The sequence below is a fragment of the Knufia obscura genome, assembly GCF_036327395.1.
Source record: "Knufia obscura strain CCFEE 5817 isolate CBS 148926 chromosome Unknown scaffold_21, whole genome shotgun sequence".
Lineage (NCBI taxonomy): Eukaryota > Fungi > Ascomycota > Eurotiomycetes > Chaetothyriales > Trichomeriaceae > Knufia > Knufia obscura.
The window spans coordinates 142,785-161,980 of record NW_027042707.1 but is presented as its reverse complement, the minus strand read 5'-3'; the positions used below and the strand labels follow the sequence as shown (position 1 = coordinate 161,980).

The 19,196-nt window shown below is 51.8% G+C and overlaps 5 protein-coding genes across 5 annotated transcripts; 2 read left to right on the top strand and 3 right to left on the bottom strand.

Moving 5' to 3' along the window:
- Positions 1-23: 23 nt before the first annotated feature.
- On the bottom strand, positions 24-734 carry PMZ80_010851 (uncharacterized protein; the record flags this gene model as incomplete). Its single annotated transcript, XM_064879239.1, has 1 exon — positions 24-734. The coding sequence occupies one exon, from the start codon at positions 732-734 to the stop codon at positions 24-26; it is 711 nt and encodes a 236-aa protein (XP_064725003.1).
- Positions 735-5,949: 5,215 nt separating this feature from the next.
- POL5 (DNA-directed DNA polymerase) lies at positions 5,950-9,123 on the bottom strand (the record flags this gene model as incomplete). Its single annotated transcript, XM_064879238.1, has 1 exon — positions 5,950-9,123. One exon carries the CDS (start codon positions 9,121-9,123, stop codon positions 5,950-5,952), a length of 3,174 nt encoding a protein of 1,057 aa, XP_064725002.1.
- Positions 9,124-9,553: 430 nt separating this feature from the next.
- On the top strand, positions 9,554-10,178 carry SNX3 (Sorting nexin-3; the record flags this gene model as incomplete). The annotated part of the gene is made up of 3 exons (XM_064879237.1): positions 9,554-9,631; positions 9,756-9,923; positions 9,993-10,178. 3 exons carry the CDS (start codon positions 9,554-9,556, stop codon positions 10,176-10,178), a joined length of 432 nt encoding a protein of 143 aa, XP_064725001.1.
- A 917-nt stretch (positions 10,179-11,095) lies between these two features.
- PMZ80_010848 (uncharacterized protein) lies at positions 11,096-12,814 on the bottom strand (the record flags this gene model as incomplete). Its single annotated transcript, XM_064879236.1, has 1 exon — positions 11,096-12,814. One exon carries the CDS (start codon positions 12,812-12,814, stop codon positions 11,096-11,098), a length of 1,719 nt encoding a protein of 572 aa, XP_064725000.1.
- Positions 12,815-15,739: 2,925 nt separating this feature from the next.
- On the top strand, positions 15,740-19,154 carry PMZ80_010847 (uncharacterized protein; the record flags this gene model as incomplete). Its single annotated transcript, XM_064879235.1, has 2 exons — positions 15,740-19,099; positions 19,149-19,154. The coding sequence occupies 2 exons, from the start codon at positions 15,740-15,742 to the stop codon at positions 19,152-19,154; spliced, it is 3,366 nt and encodes a 1,121-aa protein (XP_064724999.1).
- Positions 19,155-19,196: the final 42 nt, after the last annotated feature.

Here is a 19,196-nt window from a genome sequence, read left to right as displayed (position 1 = left end):
CTAAGACCTGACAAACAGCGACATTATGGGCTTCCGCAGTCAGAGCATCCTGAGCAGCACGATTGCTCAATGGACGAACAAACACTGTCGCCACTGAACTGTGGCAAAGGAGGAGCGTGGAAATGCTCGTACCGCATCCACTTAAACCTCTTAGTGGTCCTCTGGACCACTCCGTACTTGCCCACCCTGTCCTTCGGACTGTCCGATGCAGACCGCGTCTGCGCTCGCACTTTCTCCACCTTGTTCTCCTCCAGCAGTCGGTAAAACTTGCATTGCAAGCCTCCTTTTGGTCGCGACTGGGAGAATTGGACTCTGTACGCCTCAAGGACTTGGTCCCATGGCTCGCCGAGATCTGTCCTATGATACCAAATGAAGAGCACCTGCTCTATGGTGTATTTGGGTCGTGGTCCTCGAACCCCGGATTGACGGCGTGGTGTTGATGGCGATTTCGGGTTCCGGTATGGCTGCCATTCTGGCGTAGACGAGGTGTCCAGTCGTGTTTCGGAGGTTGAAGCGGCAGTGAGCTGTGCAAGGACGGGATCTGTCTCCCGGCGAGCTACCGTCGGCCTTGACATCTCAGGCAGACGGGTTGTTTGTGCACGCGGCCGCGTGGATGGTTCTGTGTCACGGCGTTGCTCGACGGAGCCTGTATTATCTGCACTACAGTCGTCGTCCTCGTTAAGCAGTGACTCTATCGCCATTGGGTCGAATTTGCGAGATCTGCTCTGACGCATGTTGAATATTACAGTCTGGGTAGGGTTTATCAGATAAGTCGTTTCGAGAGTGATGGATCACAGTGCCCAGTCTCCGGATGTGTGTGTCCTCTTATATATCGGAGCTTCATTCACATGATGCTAGGCCTGTATAGGTCCGACAAACACACCATGGCACGAGCAGCGTGGAGCACGCAGTATCTCTCCATCTAGCCAGCCCATACGCCACATTCAATTGACCACTACCAGGCGGGACCAAGCTTGCTCATTCCAAGGCCAGTTTTGACGCGTGCTTGATGCAGGCTCTTGAACATGGTGGCGTGGCACTAGGTTAGGGTCTGGAACGCCATATTGGCGATTCATTCGGTTGAGCGACACCCAGCCAGATTACGCGCAGCTCACGCTTGATTGGCTACCAAAACTCCTTCGCCAGCATATGTTAGCGAGGTGCTAGGGGTCGATACTGGGTTAGATGGGCGGACTAGCGCGGTGCCGCCATTATGCCAGTCTACAAAACGGCCGGCAAAGCGGCCTGGAACGTACAGCAGGAGATCAGCGACGGTGCATGTCGGTCATGTAAGGGAGTAAGCATGTTCTCAGTGCGAACCGTGAGAGCATCATGTCAAGCATTTTCATTGCGCGAGTCATGAGAACCCTGGTCGGGCAGGGGTACGAGCTACTAAAAGCACCCAGCCGTGTCCTAGTCGAGCACCAGGTGCAGAATGCTGTTGCAAGACCAAGTATGTAGCCAGCAATCGAAGTCTCTGCATATCGTGAAACGGTAGGCAAGCGTCACTGTACTGGAGATGTGGTATCGATATCGAAGGTTTGCGGGCCATTAACAGGCCCTCACCACATGGGCAGAACACCACGAGCCAAGATCGTCACTGCTCCCATCATGAAGGAATGGTACTGGGCAAGAACTTGCAATTCTGTTCGCACGTTTGCCACGACGAACTGTTTGACTTCTTTCCTCGCCAGACCGGACGAGATCGAATACGGTGCATCGAATCTCTTCAACGAAGTATGGACGAACACACGGCAACCGTCAGCTCTTTCGTCATCACTTTTGCTTGTTGCTGCTCGTCAGTTACCCTAGCGGCTAGTTGCATTAGCTGTTTTGCAAAGCAATCCTGTGTGTAACATGAACAAACTCTGTTTTCACGCCAGGCTCTTGAACAGCTCGGTGGCAGAGTAAAACACATTCCGGTATGGTATCACCGTTTGCCTTGCACGCCACCGAGATTCCAACGTCTTGTACTAGCAGATTCAGATTGCTGTGGTCAGGCGTATCTGCTTCAAACAGCCACCGAGGTCCTTCGAAACATTCAGGGGGAAATCTGGACAGGATCGTTATGCGTACCTGCTTCTAATGCTGCGAACGATCTTTGCTTCGTAGTCGTTCAGCTGGACAGAGCCATTTGGCGTCAGCCGGGCGATAAATAGCAGCTGGGTTCAGGGGGAAGCGGCCAACACATAGCTCGCGCCTGCTTGTTCTGGGCTTTCCCGGAGCGTACGAGGACTGTTGGGAGCAAGAGCCGCCGCGACAAGGTTTGGTACTGTGAATCATGCATACTCAGAGTGGTTCGGTTCATCGATTCAGGTCGATATTAGCAGTGTTTGTGCGCATGCTGATGGGAGAAGCGGGTCTCGATGGCAAGCACCCATGCGATTCTCCCGAGCGATCAAGTGGGTCGTAACGGGCCACAAACTCTGCAGTGCGACCTCCACCACAAGCACATTATTGCGTGCAAAAGGACTCGCCAGTCGACTTTCTCCGATCTTCATAAGATCAAAGGTGCACAGCAACTAGTCGTGGCTTGCGCGGACACTTGTCCATCACAACCTTGTCCAGGACACGCAACACATATCACAACCACAGTGGTCTGGCACCTTCCACGTTCGGAAGTTCCAATCTGCAGGCAAAACTCTCGTATTTGCCCCTCAATCTGCACGGACGAACCAACCCTGCATGCTGGGAAAGGGCACACTGGGGATCGCAAAAGACCAGAGTCATTAAACCTACACAGGTTGAGTGTCGATACGTCTGCGACACGCTGACATACCACCCTCTGGTTCCTTGACCACCAAGCCACAATCGAGAGTGGCCGTGTGTTCACAATGCCTACATGACATTTACAAGCACATAAAGAGCTTGGTGAATGAGTGCTGAGCAGTCACAGAGTCACATGCATGCAATCCTGGTTAGGACAAGTGGTTTTGAGTGCTTCAGTGGTACGTACATAGGTTTCTGAAACCTATCGGCACCTCTTGTTGGCGATCATACGACCTTTTGCTCTCTATGCGAGGTTGGGGTCCTTGTGCAGAACACCTTGACCTTAGATCTCTAGCGTCATCAACAGCCGGAAGTTTGCGTGCTGATTTCGGCAACCATCCTCGGGTCTAACCTTGCTAGAGCCGAAGTTCATGGCTAATTACTCAACTTTGGTCCAGTCAAATTTCTGCAGTCTTGTGGAATCCGAGATTCAGTGATCGCTCGCTCGCTGCTGCAAATTCTCCATGGCTATGCTCGATAAAGTAGGCGCCATGGAACACTTCATGAAACTATCCGACCACTCAGCGCCTATGCTAAAATCGAGCAGCATACGAACACGACATTGGTGTTCGGATTAGGGCAATCAGCGGACACTTCACGGTGTTTGAGCAGCATCCGCGCTGCTTGGCGGAGCTCGTTACCGGCCGTTCGGAAACCAATGAGAGGCCAAGCTAACAAGCGTACCATTGAACGCCCGCACCACCAATATCTAGCACATATTATGGCAAATCCGCACGGATCATTTGACGCTGCTCAGCCAATATGCGGAGCTTGTCGCACTTTAGTCCCAGTCTCCGCATAAGCGCGGAGCTTCTGCATCTGAAGATATTGTTACTGTTACGAACAATGCTCTTAAGAGTCAAGATACAGCGAACACAAGCTGCGCTGAGACATGTGGCCTCCTCGTCCAGGATGCACTCCTGTGGTAATGTAGAGAACCCAATCCTACGTAGCTCCTTCATCACGGTGAGCGCGCCCGCCGGACGCTGTGGTTGTGGTTTGCCAAACGAGGCCCCGACAAGCGCTTGTGGTGACTAAGCGGGGATTGAAGAAACCAAAATGCAAGTGCATGCTAGTGTAACCCGAGCGCCCATAACACAAGCGAGATAACGCCGGGATGGGTTGATAACAGTCAACCGATACAACGACCTTCCCTCTTTTACGGCATCATCCATACGAGCGCTCACCATCAATGCTTCACGTCAGCCCGTTACATATTCCAGTGAAGCTGCAAGTTGCTGGCACGTCCCAGAACTGGAACATCCGACTATCGAGTCATTAGCCAAGCAGCAAAGAATGGAGCGTAGGAGGCAATAAAGTCAGAATCATCAATCATGTCCCAACCACATGGTATACATGGGCACTGTTGTGCAGCGACCCGACTACACGGTTGCTAGTTGCACACCCCAATCTACCAGGCATTCTATGAGAACACGAGGAGGATCTGACGGGAAGTACCTTGTCGGCCGTTGCGGCACAACAGGATAAGTATATTGGGCCCTGGGGACGCTTCGAGCTTGACCTCAACGAGTATAGGATACGAGCGATGACTATCTATCAGCATGTGGCTCATTGTCTTGTCTCCTCGCTTCAGAGGTGAACCTTATCATCAAGATCTATTTTGCAGACAGAATGAGATACGCGTATCTATCGACCTAGCTGGACGAGCCTTGGCACATGACAACTGCACCCACTCCGACGAGACGCGACTGCAGGACGGTCTTGTGATTTTCAGGTTCTGAAAGCTGTTTTGTCTTACAATTCTGACCCGATGGTCTGGTTCGTCCCACGGTATTTCCCAGTGGATCATGTCAAACATGTTTGAAAGGGTTGGTCATGCAGTCAAGTCGCAGCTGTCAGTACTGCGGCATGCAGGATCTTTCCATGCCAGCTGAAACTTGTGTTACAATGACACGGATGCGAAAGCCTGACTCATCCTGCAATATATGGGGCTGGGTACAGCGGTTCAAGCTCGTGGATGCCGTTCGGCTGATTGTACACGAGCGAAGTGAGGTAGAGAGAAATGGCCATCTCGCGGTCATTGCTTGAGCCGTTTGCTCTCAAAAGTCCACGGCTTGCTGCCACTCGCTCTTGGGCCATCAAGACAACGGCTAGAGGCACATTGTCAATAGAGCGGCTCTCACACCCCGAAAGCCACCACATTGGCAGCTTCGAGGAAACCTCTTGATGAAGTTGAGTCAGGCTCGCAGCCCTAGTCATACCGCGGATGCACTAGATACAGTCGCTCTGGACGAGCAGCCATTGCTGAAGCCAGCCCTGGAGCTGAGATCAGAGCGTACGTCGAATCAGCGTCACTGTCCAGAAGCCTCCAATACACCGCTAGGACGCCGATCACACCAGGTCTACTGAGTAGTCGTTGGCTTCCTCCGCAATCGAGCGCGCTAAGACAGCTGACTGATCTCTGTATCAGGCCCACTCCCGATACCATGTCAGCCCCAGTCGACCAGATTTTCCGGTACAGAGGAGGGACTACTCTTGGGCATCGATGCATGATATACTCAAGGTCAAGTTACAGACGGCAGCTTCCGGGGATGTTGATTGCTGTAGGAGCACCTTCCTGTCGCCAAGAATACCATCGTTCTGATAGCTCTCGCAGATCACGGGACTAAGCACAAGGTCAACTCAAGCCGGGGCCAAGTTCCTGGGCGCGAAGGAGCAGCCTGGCTCTAAGCATTGTGCAAACACGATCTACGAACAATTCACATGCCGGCCTGAAACGTTACGGTTGTCGACACGTGAGCGTACAGCTCCTGTCAAGGACAACAGCGTTGTGGTAGCTTTTGCATTGGTCTATTTGGTTAGGTCAAACACGAGTGACTAGTCTCCGAACAGGTCGCGATCGATCTGGGGCAGCATGCCAGCATACTGCTCACGAGAACCTGGTCCGCATGACTCGCGTCGGCATGAGGGGATTCAAGAATGTAGGTGTTAGCTACATTGTTTCAGAGACTCTTGAACCATCAATAGCAATAGCGTTAGGCACAAAGCACAAACAAGGGACATTCCATCAAGCCAAAGTGGACGAATTGCAGCTCCTGGTCTTTTGGGTCGAAGGAGCATGTTGTGCGGCACCGCAGATGAGACAATGGACATGTATACGACTGCTTGGGACCTGGCGAAGCTGCCCGGCTTCTGCTTCCATCCATGATCTACACAAAACTATGCCGCTGTTTGTGCCCTCTTCTTTTTCTTACTCTTCGACTTGGTCTGTGAAGCACTTTGCTGCTTCGTCTCACCATTTCTGGTGACACCCTTTTGAGGAGTCAATCCTTCCTTCCCTTTTTGCTGGGTGCTACTGAGCCATGCGTCATAACGCGACCAGAAGTCCTGCATCGCTTTCCTCATGGTATCTGTCCTCGAACCTGCCTCGGAAGACACTTTTATGACCAACTGTTTCACATCTTTCTCTCCCGCTTCGATCAATAACTTGCAAAGCAGAACATTGAGTTGACCTCCGGCTTCAATCGAAGCATTGCTCACATCTTTTTGAACAACCACCTTATGCACTTCCTCCAGCTGATGCACAATGAACTCCCTCGTTTCCTTGTCCGACGGCACCTTAGGCAACTTCGCACCCTTTGCCTTCTGCACGTAGCTCTTGACAATATCAGTCGCGCGATTAGCCAGTTGTTGAGTCCCAGTCGTACTTGCCATCTGCAATAAAGCGCCCAACAACTCAACACATTCGGTGCCTCGCGCTTGCTGCGACCGCAGGAACAACTCGACTAGGTCCATTGCACGATTTTTCAGGTTGACCACGTTCTCCTTCGCACTTCTCATTTCTTCTTTACGCATCTTTTGTGCTGAAGCTGCGGTTTGCTGGTTCTTGAAGACTTCTGCGAGCTTCGAGTCCAGTTCCATCATTTGTGAGTCTGACATGTCAGAGCCTGCGTCTGATTCGTCGTCATCCGACCCTTCGTCGTCGTCCAGATCGTCTTGGTTGAGTTTGCGGGTTCCTAGGGCTGCTGCGAGGGCGCTTTCGAATTTGGTGAGTTCCTCATCATTGTCTCCGTCGTCTTCGTCGCCACTTTCTGAACTTCCATCGTCCGAGCTTGAGGCAGATTCTTCCTTACTGCTATCGATATCTCCATCAGCTCCATCGACTACCTCCACATCTGAGTCCATCGGACCATCTTCAGAAGAGGCTTCCTCGTCGTCGGAGCCCTCATCGTCGAGGTCGGTATCGCCGTTCTCGAAGAGTTCCTGTTGACCCTCACGGCCTTCCTTCGTGGTCAGAATGTCCGCAAGGCTTTCGAGACCCTCTCTAGACATATGGCTCGCGAAAGCGTCGAAGATCAAACTGCCGACTCGGCGGTGGAACTTTGACGACCTTGACATGAAGCTCATGACCATGTCGATCATATGGTTTGCCACCTTACTTTCGTCATTTTCTGCTAAAAAGTCTGTTGCCATGGAGTTCGCATCTTCTAGCAACTCAATGCTCTCGCTGTCGCCGCCGTGAGCCTCATACAGGAGTGTTGCGAGCAGTAATGCGAGACCTTGTTGTGGTGTCATTTGGTTCACTTTGCGGGTCTCTGCTTCTGACTTGCGCGATGGCGATATGTGCTTCAAGGCCATCGGCTTCAGCTTGTTGAAATGCTTCCAGCCGGCCTTTACTATGTCGCGGACGCTTTCGTCTGCTTGAAAGTCTTGGCTTTTCAGACTGGCAATAGCTTCGAGGAAGATGCATTGCCCCAGTGTATTCGGCACTGCCAGCAATGTCTCCAGGGCTTGTTGTATCCGTTCATTCAGGATGGTGTAGGTACTGTCGTCATACGGCATGGCAAGGTTGTCTTGCTTCTGAGCTAACTGCTTGATATGTAGCAGGGCTTTGACCACGTCTGCAGTACCGTCACTGTCGGTGGATTCCGCTTCATCACTCTGCGAGCTAGCAGAACCCAGCCTCCTGATAGACTGACATATCGCCCGCTGCAGGACATTCAAAATGTTCTTTCTTCGAGCAGCGACCTTGCTTGGATCCTTCTCATTCGTTGGGTCGCGCTGCAACCACGAAATCAGGCGCTTGCCAATGCCTTCTGACTCACTCAAGTGGACAAGGTCAGACAGGGAGGATACAATCTTCGTCTTCGTCAGAGTATCGAAATCGGCGAAGTCGCTGCCAACAAGCAGACCTTCAACGATGGTTTCGGCTTTAGCTGAATTATCTTCACTCACAGGAGTTGAGAAGCTAGAAAATACTCTGTGGATGACTTTCTGAAGATATGCTGCATCAGGAGACTTCAAGGCTTGGATCATGGATGCCATTAGATTCTTGGAAAAGAGAGCTGGAACAGCCGAGCTATTGACTTCCTGCAAAGCACTCGTCAAGACGAGGAAGCCTGTAAATTTCCGCTCGGGCGTAGCTGAAGGGCTGAACAGCCCATCATCGACTACCGTCTGCCAGAACTCTTTTAATGACACTTGACCTTTCGGCTGGCTTTTCCCCATCCTCCTAAGGACCAGCCTCCAAGCATCATGTAGGTTTTGCGACCATGTTGATGTACCTAGGATGACCTCGTCTTCATCGTCGGGACTTCGGCTGTCAAGGAGCGCTTTCTTAAGCATCGGCAGCTCCTTGATGCTCAAGGGGTTGTCTGACGCCCAGACATTGTGCGGTAGCTTAGCTTCGAGAAGGTTATCTTGCACGTAAAGCCAGATTCCGACGCCGTCGATGGTTCGTGCAAGCTTGTGCTCTTTCAGCTGCTTGAAAGCCCGCGAGACCGCTTCAGTCTTGTCGCTTGAGCTGTACACTGGGAGCGTCGTGGCTTGGACGATTGCCGAAGAAATGGTCGCGGCACCTTCGCCGCGGAGCCACGGCTTCTGTGCCATCAAGCTGCAGATGATGCTGAACAACCTGCTCCATCCCGATTCTGGACCAGTTCCACCGTTGGCAAGGAGTCCCGTCTCGAAAACAGCCTTGCAGGCAAGAAGTCTTCCGAAGTAATGGTCGCGCTCATCCTGCCCTGACGTGCCAATCTCAGGTGTCGTTTGAGCCTCAAGCAGCGAGATGATACCCAACAGGGTCAGCTCTGTGGTTCCGAAAGGTTTACCTCTCTCGGATAGAGCCCCGACAAGTGCCAGATAGAAGCCAAGCCTGGCACTTTTCCTGCTACTACAAAGACCTCGGAACAGACGTTTTGCGATGGCGTTGGCATTCTCAAGATCGTTCAATTTGCAGTGTTTAGTGACGAGGTCATATGCTGCGTGCAGTCGCACTTCTTCGTCCTCGTTGGCCAGGTTCTCCCATATCTTGGCAAGTCCAGCGTCGACTTTTGGCCGCTTGGAGGGAGCTGTCGCGAATGCGTCTGACGGTCGCGCACGCTTCACGCCCATCGCCGGTAAGTGCGCCAGATGCGCTGGTATCAACCCAGATAGTGTTTTCTTTCCACCAACGTGGAATCACTGTACTTAGAACTTGCGATCACGATAGCTTAAGTCACGATCAAAAAGTTTCGTGCCTCGTTGTAGCCTCAGGCATCATAACGGGCTGGTGCGGCTGAAACAGCGCTAAACAATTTTAGCGTACTGATCAGCAGCCCCGCAATGACAGAGCCGAAGCAAACGCTGCTGCCGTTTCTCTTTTGGCAGGAAACCTGCAGAGTCGCTACTTCCAGAATCACGAGACGATACTGCACGGCGAATATCTCGATCGCCAACTCCTGAGAACAATCGCCATATCCTTCACGACCTCCGCATTCACCCTGATTACCACCGCCGCAACACCTTCCGTCCACCACCCTGAAGCCCCGCCAACACCGCCAATATGCAAGCAATGCCTGAGTCCAGGCAGCAGACCTTCGAGGAGATCTACGGTCCTCCCGAGAACTTCCTCGAGATTGAGGTATGTCCGCGATATCCTCTACCGCCATGAATTAGTGTCGAGCCTACCCCTCCTCATACGCACTACACGACTCAGCCCGTCGCACCAGCATTTCCAGGGAAACAAGGCTGACACCACACCCTAGGTCAAGAATCCACAAACCCACGGCTCCTCCCCCCGAACAATGTATACCTCCTATGAGATCCACACAAGGACGAACATCCCAGCATTCAAGCTCCGCCATTCCGTCGTGCGCAGGCGCTACTCAGACTTCGAGTACTTCCGAGATATCCTTGAACGGGAGAGCGCAAGAGTAGGTCTCAACTCTCTGGATTGTTGTACGACGATATCTAGAACGGCGCAGCTGACCATACATACACAGGTAACTATTCCACCCCTCCCAGGCAAAGTTTTCACCAACCGCTTCAGCGACGATGTAATCGAGCACAGAAGAGAAGGCCTACAAAGGTTCCTGCAGATTGTGGTCGGACACCCCCTGCTTCAGACGGGCAGTAAGGTGTTGGGACCGTTTGTGCAGGATCCGAATTGGGATCGGAATGCGTGGTAGGACTGTCACGGCTACGTTCTGTCCCACTGGGGTGAGGCCTACCGCTTCATCGCAGCAGGGACGATTGCAGATTTTATTCACGATGACATGAGCAGAAGAAGCGAAGGACTTCAACGACAGCGACCAGATCTTACCACCGACCGATCCGCTACCCTATGATGACATAACTCGGACTCACGGAGCTACAACACTACATCTCTATCCCACCCAGCGACTTCTGTGCTTGGTAGCTAGCGCACCAGAAACCGACGTCAATCCGATTCTGCGGAGACCAAGCTCGATATCGCACGCAAGCATTGCCAGTCAGCTAGGTTGCCTGTTTGAGCCCTACGCACAACATGATGGGACGATCAAGCGCGGCACTTGGACCAACCCAGTCAATACAGCCCATGCAATCCTCTGCTGTCCGGTATCCTCCTGGCTGGACTATGGTGTTTGTTAGAATGCAGCAGATTCAATGTTGTCCCGTTTGTTTTCGAAGCAAGCAAGTGCCGGTCTTGACGAAGCAACGGTATCAGGAGCAGAAGCATTTTCATTGGTGTCATGAAATATTTATATTAGCGCTGAGCAATTATTTCTATACCGCTTTGTACCATCCTACAGTGTTCTACAATTTAACCTTCTATCCTTTCCCTATACATTTGATGTCCTTTGCTTTCCGTCCGGTTCTATCCTTGCCAATTCATTTCCATGCCATCGTTATCATATTCGTCCCAATCTTTCCGTGAGGTGTACAGAGATTTTGTAAAGTGATCCTCCTAGCTTTGTTTTGTCATCCATTTTTTGGCGTCCTTCCGCCCAATATTGATCGAAAACCCAACTTCTTCCGGCTAGCATCCAACCAAGTCGTATCGGGTACTGGCACAGGAAGTGTACACTAAAGCGCCGTGTATTAAGGTATGTTTTCCAGGGTCCGTCTATGGCTCCCAATTAATGAATGGCGGCAATGTGTTATCCCAACCATCTGTATCGTCCGCCGCGTCAAGGGCCAGAGAAGGCAATGTAATTCCACTGTTCTCCGCGTTCGAGGCATCGATTGTCGTCTTGCTCCGGCGAGGCGCTCCTGGTCTCGCTGGCGCCTCTTTCTCCTCCGTGTCCCGTGTCAGCGATGCAATAGAAGGCACGCGTCCTGATGTGGTCTGTCGTCTCGGCATGTTGCGTGCTGTAGATGTGGGCGCAGGCGCAGGTGCATGCGTAGGTGTGGCTCTACTAGTGGTAGATGAGGAGAAGCTGACGTTATCCATGTGGCCTGCTGGGGCGTACAGGGTGCCAGCTGGCGTTTCCTTCTTACCGGCTTTCTCGGCTTTCTTGACCTCTGCTCGTAGAGGCCGTGCTTCAGCGTGCTTGTAGCCGTCTGGGTAGAGGTTGCGGATGCGGTCCCGAAGATCAGTGGCTCGCCTGTGGTTTAGTCCGAGGTCGGGGTCGTTGTGGATGTCTGTCCATTGGAAGCCGTACTTCTGGACGCCGTTGAGGAGGGCTTGGTCTTCTTCTTTTGTCCAGGGGTGTCGTTTCCTTCTTTGTCTGTTCAGAGTGGTGTTGGTGCTGGATGCCTGGTTGATCTGGGTGTCTGTCCCTGCTTCAGTGCTATCAGGCTGAGTTTCATCGTCATTTCCAACGTCGGGTTGCGCGTCGGGGTAGTCTTTCGAGAAGACTCGAAAGCGATCCTTCAGATCGATTGAGGTGCGTTCGACAAAGGTGTATGCAGGGTCGTTCAGGATTTGCTTCCATTTTCCAAAACCATGCTTCTTGACTCCTGCGAGGAGATCGTCTGTTTCAGCTTGTGTCCATTTGCGCCTCGTCCGGCGAACCTTAGATTCTTTGCTTGGTGCTTGTACTGTGAATGTGGCGGATGCAGTAGTGGAAGGTGTGTCAGTGTCGGTAACTGCACTTTCTATTTCTGCTAGTTTCGGTAGCTCGGCTGCAGCAACTTCTGGCGTATTCAGCATTCGCTCAGGTGGTCTGCCATTTGACGTCTTCTGCGTCTCATGGAGTATGTCCTTGACTTGCATCTTGGAGGTAGAGCTTCTGTGTAGAGCCGGGCGGGCGTCAGGATCCATGGACGGGAGTAGTGCCGCAGAGGGAGGAGGTTCGTGCAGGCCAGTGACCATGGCAGGAAGTAGAGGTCTGACATGCTTGTCGTCTTTCTGTATAGGTCGTGGAAGGAGCCTGTTAACGTCGTGTGACGACACATCTGGTTCAGCCTCAAGACGAGGACGCTTGTTGGGAAAGCCGTCGTTGAGGTTGAGTTGCTTCTGAGTGGGCGACTTCTCTACCACTGACAGGCTAACAAACGAGGGAAGTTGCACCGGTGCGCTATCGCTCTCGGAAGGTGCGTCTACCAATTCACTAATAGCAAGATGTGGTTTCTTGGTTTCTCTGCTAGTGGTTGAGGAAGGATCAGCTGGCGCAAAGTGCGCGACTCTGCCTCTAACGTCGTCGTCATGGTTGCCGAAGGTGAAATTTGGGCGCTCGTACTCATTTAGGTAGTCTCTATCAATGAGCTCGAGTGGCAAAGGTGCCTGGCCGTTTCTAGACGGGGCCGGGTTGCGCAGAGGCGGGATGCGTACATCGTTGAGGGTTGGCAGGCTAGTATTGATGTTCGGATCGTCAAGGAGGCCAGGCAGAGTGCCATTCATACTGACGATGGGCTAGCATTTCAGAAAGACAGCACATGAGGAAGCGAGCGAGGTCTATCAGATGAAAAACGGTCTTTGCACACTCAACAACGGTAAGTGAAGGGACAAGTGATTGGATGTGCCTGAAAGATGGACTACCGATTGATGAAGGCGCACCCCGGACCGGAGAACACTAGCCTTCCTGTCCAAAACCCTCAATGACCTAACCGTCTAAGGTCTAGAGCGTGGATCCTTCGGTCTCGGCCAAACTTATGTTGCGAAATGGCGAAAGGAAAGATGCAATAATGCGGCCTCAACTCCGTGTCATCGCGATCTTCCTTGCCTCATCCCAAAAGAATACTGTACGAATGCTGATTTCGTGGACTTGTGCCTTTGATATCTGCCGGCTAGGTACCATGGATCGTTGGAATACAACCTGAGCTGTACTCTGTGTTCTCGCTCACAGTGAGAGTTCACTGACATCGCTTCGCAGATCAGCGAGAGGGCCCTTCCGTCCCCCAAACGATGTACAAGACATGATCGACGAACGTGGATCGGCCGAAAAAGCTGCTTGAAGATTTTCTCGTTCACCACTACGTCACGCTCAGTATCGAGGGTCTGAGCGCTTTTAACGACGTATGGGTATCAATTCCGTTTCGCTTGCGTACGGTATACCATGCTCGCCATATCGAGCAAGAGGTCAAGCCTTCATGCGACATTCATACGCAGGAATTCACAACGTTGGTTGGGCGTCGGACATCATGAAGATTCCCTGTGGCGAGTTAGATGAACCTATCGTGTCAACCTTGGACAGCAAGGACCATACACCTGCGGTGCAATAAAGCGATCATGAGACTTGTCCAATATTGTGCCATGAGGTGGACGCTTCATTGGAATATCAGGGGTATGGGGTGAACAACTCTCATACTCGCAAGAGATGTGATGCAATTCAGATGTCTAAGACCAAATGCGTTGACTCGGCCTCGGAAACCTGTAAGAGATAGACAAGCACAAGCAGTACTCGGAACTCTGGTGGATTTGCCACAAAGTTGTCAAGATGTCCCCATAGTAGGACTTCGTAGAATAAGAGGCCCTGCACCTAAGCGCAGCAGCAGCTGGTGTCAGATTTCCTACAGCTCTGTAATTGTAGACTGCAAGACAGGTGCTGAGCAGTGTCCGACTGTTCGTTCGAGGTCACGTGGAACAATCGCGGAAAACTGAGCTTTGTTGCCCCCTGAGTCCTGCCTCCCTGCGAGCCCATGTTTCAGGTTGAGCTTGCAGATCGCAAGATCCGGGGAAGCCAAGTCAGACTTGCATTATTCATGTTGGAGAGTCTCGATCGCAAGTTCTTGTTTCGGCCAGACCGTGTACGCGATCTGTCTCGTTGTTGCTGCTGCAATCATTGATTTCCACCGATGCGCAGGGGTGCTACTTGCGGTGCAAGCAACAAACTTTCTGACCTAGACCCAACATCACATTCCAGTAAAGACCAGGCTTCTCAGCGCTCGTGCTTCGATCACTGCACTAGGTACGAGCGGGCGATTGACAGGCGCCATCTTCCATAAATTCATCGTTGTCGCGACGCTAGCGTATAAAGACTACATAACCATCCCAAGCTTATACTAGGAGTCGGAAGTTCATGTGTTGCAGGACACGGGGCTGAGAGCTGTCAGAGCCGAAGGCGGATCGTGCGTCGACACCGTCGTTTCAGATTTGCAGCAGACTTTCCCTGTCAGCTCACACACACCACCAGTCCTGTAATAATAATAGTACCAACAACAGCACTTGTGCAGGCAACGGAGAATGTGTTACATATATAGAGTGTCCCATCCTCGACTGCGCGCTTGATTGAATGCTCGATCCGAATTGAGCTCATCCAGTCTGCTAGTCAATGTGGCTATCGGCACAGAGACACTGCAGGAAATTCTGTCTTGTAGCAGGAATCAGCGTAGATAAGGAGCGCCAGGAGCGATCCATCTGTAGTGCTTATCCCATGCCCAGTGTGACAGAAGCATCAATCACGTCCTACGAAGACAAGTACAGTGCTGAAGAAGGCCGGACGTTGACGAGGCACCAAGGATGCTTGGGTTCGCAGTAGACGCCAGCCTCATAACCCGTTGTGCCTTTCCTAAGCGGCGTTGGCGTTCTCCAGAATAACTTGAGTTACTCAATTGCAGCGCCTGGCTCGCTGGACAGCATCTGGAGCAAAAGTTAAGGATGACTTTGCGAAGCAGCAAGTGAGAGGGAGCTAACCAGTTGAGGGATTCAGGGTGGGAAGAAAGGTTGTTTCTGTCCTTGTTCCTGGCAAGCTCACTCGGCTCAACCCTGTCCTGCCTGAACCTGAGAAACACAACCTCCAATTATTCGATTCTCGTCAACTCCTGCCCCCTACTGTTACTGCGCTGCACTCGCACTGCATCTTTATCGTTTCTTACACACTTCGATTTCCGTTTCCTCATTTTCCTTCGGCTTCGACAGCTCTCGCTCATTGTATTCACACGCTCTCTAGTGCCTAGACCGGCCTTCGGAACCGACTTCGATACATGCCTTAATCCCCCATCTATTCTGCCGATGACACAACTCCCGTTGCCTAATCCATTAATTGTTTCGACCAAGTACTCGCACTGTCGACAAAGACTCAAGACGACGGGTCTTTTGATCGGGAATATATCCTCTTCGACGTCCCTAGCACTCGATAGCATTCCAGATTGTCCAGTTGCGGCCCATCTGACCCGGTCCTCGTTGTTTGCATACTCCAGCTGTCACCGTCACTGTGTGACGATCAGCACCAACCGACCTGGAGCGTCGTTTTTACAATTCAAGAGCTCGAAATATTTAATCTGATATAAGGCAGACCTGGTTGTCGCCTCGAAATATCTTAGACAGGTGCAATTCCCATACCAGTGAGAAGAATACCAGACAACTATATTACGATCAATCAATACAATGGGCCCGTCATCTCGAGCTGATGGCTCACTCAACCTGAACTTGTCTGGTCTATCGCCCATTACAGAACCCAATTCCTCTTCCTCCGCTAAATCGCCTTTTGCTGGTCCGAAAGCCAGCGGGCCGACTTTGGGACAACTTTCAAGAGGTGCCTCGGGTTCACCACTACACGAGTCTGCGCAAAGGCTGTTTCCCAAAAGAACGAGAGAACTTCAGACTCCGACTGGCAATAGCGGAAACATCTGGGGTCCTCCAACGAGTGGTACCTCAACTCCGCTGTTCGAGATTCCAGAGTCGCCCAATCAAGATGGTTTTCCAGACCTGATACCCTTGACAGAGAGTGGTATAAACAGTCCGGCGAGAAGAGGTCGTGCAGGTACTCTACCTTCTCGAATCTCCCCTACTGTGACCGGTAGCGCTCCAAACATTCCTCTACTCACCTCGAAAACCTCTCGACCAACACCCTCGACCAGCCCGTTTCGCCCTGGTTCGACTTCAGCTTCCGAGAAGGCTTTCAACAATGCACCTGCATCCGCTGGTACTTCAGCCTTACTATCCAGACTGCGAGCAGGTAGCATGCCACAGCGTGCCAACATTTTCGGTGGATCGAGCTTTCTCACTGGGCAATCGCCATTTGCGACCACTTGGAACAGTCGTGCAAGAGCTGCAACCTTGACAAGTATCAGCTCAGCTGAGGATCCTGCATCACCGCCGCAGACAGGTATGGGCAAGGAAGATCCAGGTGTCCGTACGCTCGACTACCTTGGACTAGCAGAGACTCCTGCTGCAGACACTGCGCGGCTGTCGGAAAATGATCCCAACGCTGCATCCGCCGCCTTCTTGACGAGCTTCAACAACAAAATGGCCAACAGATTCCGCTCCTTTTCTGTCAATACCGCCAACAAGCATCCAGGAAGCGCCCAAGAGCTCGATTCTCAGAATTTTCCAGGAACCGCTAGTGGAAGCATGACTCCTTCCGCGGCTGCAGCTCTCGAGGCCGAGTACGAAGCCATTCAAGAAAGAGTTAGATTGCATAATAAGGCTGTGCAAGATTTTGCTCTGAATGCTACCGCAGCCCGTCCTCGAGCACGAACTGCTGGTCTTGTCGATACACCGCAAAGATCCGCTATGAGGCGTTTTGCACCACAACTAATCCCGGAGGCAGATGTAGAGGCCATGAAAGCTACTATCGCTGGAGCAAATGGATCGGACGCTGATATGGCAGCGGCTCTATACAACCTCAATATGAACGAACAGGGTTACAACATGGCAATGCAAGACCAGGGACAGAATACCTTTGAATACGCTGATGAAGCACATTCACAGGCTTCGCGATCTCTATGGATTGGGAGCATTCCTAACTCGACAACAGTCTCAACCCTTGATAACTACTTCTCAAAGTATGGCCCAATTGAGTCGACCAGAGTCTTGACACACAAGAACTGCGGTTTCGTCAATTTCGAGAACACGCAAGATGCTGTGCGAGCTCGACAGGTGCTCAACGGAAAAGAAATTTTCCCTGGTGGTGGTCCAGTGAGAATTGGTTTTGCCAAAGCTCCTTCAAGCAGCGTAACACCAATTCCCGGAGCCCTTTCGCAATCGCCGATGCCTACTGCTGGGCAAGGTGGTGAACTGGTGACTCAGAATGGACAAAGCGTCGAATTTGGTCTAACTGCAGCTCCAACAGAGCGATTGTCGGATATTCAAACCGAAATCTTGGATATTGTGACAGAGTTTGGCGCGCAATCTACTGATGTTGGATCGGTTTCGACGACTATCACAAACGCTATAAACTACGACAATCTGCAGAGGGAGATCTCACCTACTGGGGAACCTACCGCCAATCGCATGTTTGATGCTCCTCGACTGCGTGATATCCGGAAGCGCATCGACAACGGCCAATGCGCCATCCAGGAAGTCGAGCAAATCGCACTCGAGATGCTGCCAGAGATTGCAGAGCTCTCTTCTGACTACTTAGGTAATACTGTTGTGCAGAAATTGTTCGAATATTGCTCCGAAGAGGTCAAAGAACAAATGTTGATGTGCATTGCGCCGCATCTGGCCGAGATTGGCATCCACAAGAATGGTACCTGGGCAGCCCAAAAGATCCTCGACGTTTGTCGGACGGAATCGCAGATTTCTATTATCATCGAACATCTGCGGCCCTACACCGTCCCATTGTTCCTGGATCAATTCGGCAACTACGTTTTGCAGTGCTGCTTGAGATTCGGACCCACCTACAATGCCTTCATCTTCGAGACCATGCTGAGTCAGCTCTGGAACATTGCGCAAGGCCGATTTGGAGCTCGTGCAATGCGAGCTTGCCTCGAGTCTCATCACTCCTCGAAGGACCAACAGCGAATGCTTGCTGCTGTCATTGCTTTGAACAGCGTTCAGCTCGCAACGAACACAAACGGTGCTTTGCTGCTGACTTGGCTATTGGACACCTGTACATTCCCGAACAGACGTTCCGTCCTAGCGCCACGTCTTGTTCCACACTTGGTGCAGTTGTGCACACACAAGGTGGCGTATTTGACCGTGCTCAAAGTGGTCAATCAGCGCAATGAGCCCGAGGCTCGTGAAATCGTTCTCAAGGCACTGTTCTTTAGCTCTGGTGATTCAGTGCTCGAGCAGATCCTTAGCGACCAGAGCTCGGGCGTGACATTTGTGTTTAAAGTTCTGACTTCACCGTTCCTGGACGAGGTCATGAGAACAGACGTGATTCGCAATATCTCGAGCGTTCTCGTCCGGATCAAAGCACAACCAAACCAAGGGTACAAGCGGTTGATGGACGAAGTTGGGTTGTCCTCGCGATCATCTCAAATGACTGCGGGCTATGGACATGGTCACCCAGGATCAAGGCCAATGTCTCAAGCTGGGAACAACCAGTTCAACAGCTACTTGCCTGGCATGAATGGTATGGACAACGGTATGACGCCCGTTCGCACCAACTCATCAGACTCGTATGGATATCAGAGTTACGGCATGAACGGTTTCCAGGGACAACAGCAAGGATACGGTGCAATGCCATACCAACAGGGGATGAATCCACAAGCACAATTTCAGAGTTACACTACACCTGGGCCACGGAACAACAATGCATACATGACGAATGGCTTCTCGGGATACAACACACCACCGCCGACGGTTGATTTTCGAATACAAAACCAGTCTGCATCGCCAGTGCCCTACCAAGCTCAGATGAGCCCAAGGATGAACAACGGACAATTTGCACAGCCGTACAATCAACAAGGCATGCCAGGTAACTTGTATGGATATGGAGCAAATAGTGTACAACAACAGATGTATGGGTACAGTCCACAGATGCAGCAAGTTCATACTGGTGGCCGCGGTAGAAGGGTATGTCGTTGATGGCCTTGAGCAAAAAGCAACACTAACCATTCAGTAGAGGTGATTACTTCACATCCTCAATTCAGGTCTCCGAACATTCTTGGGA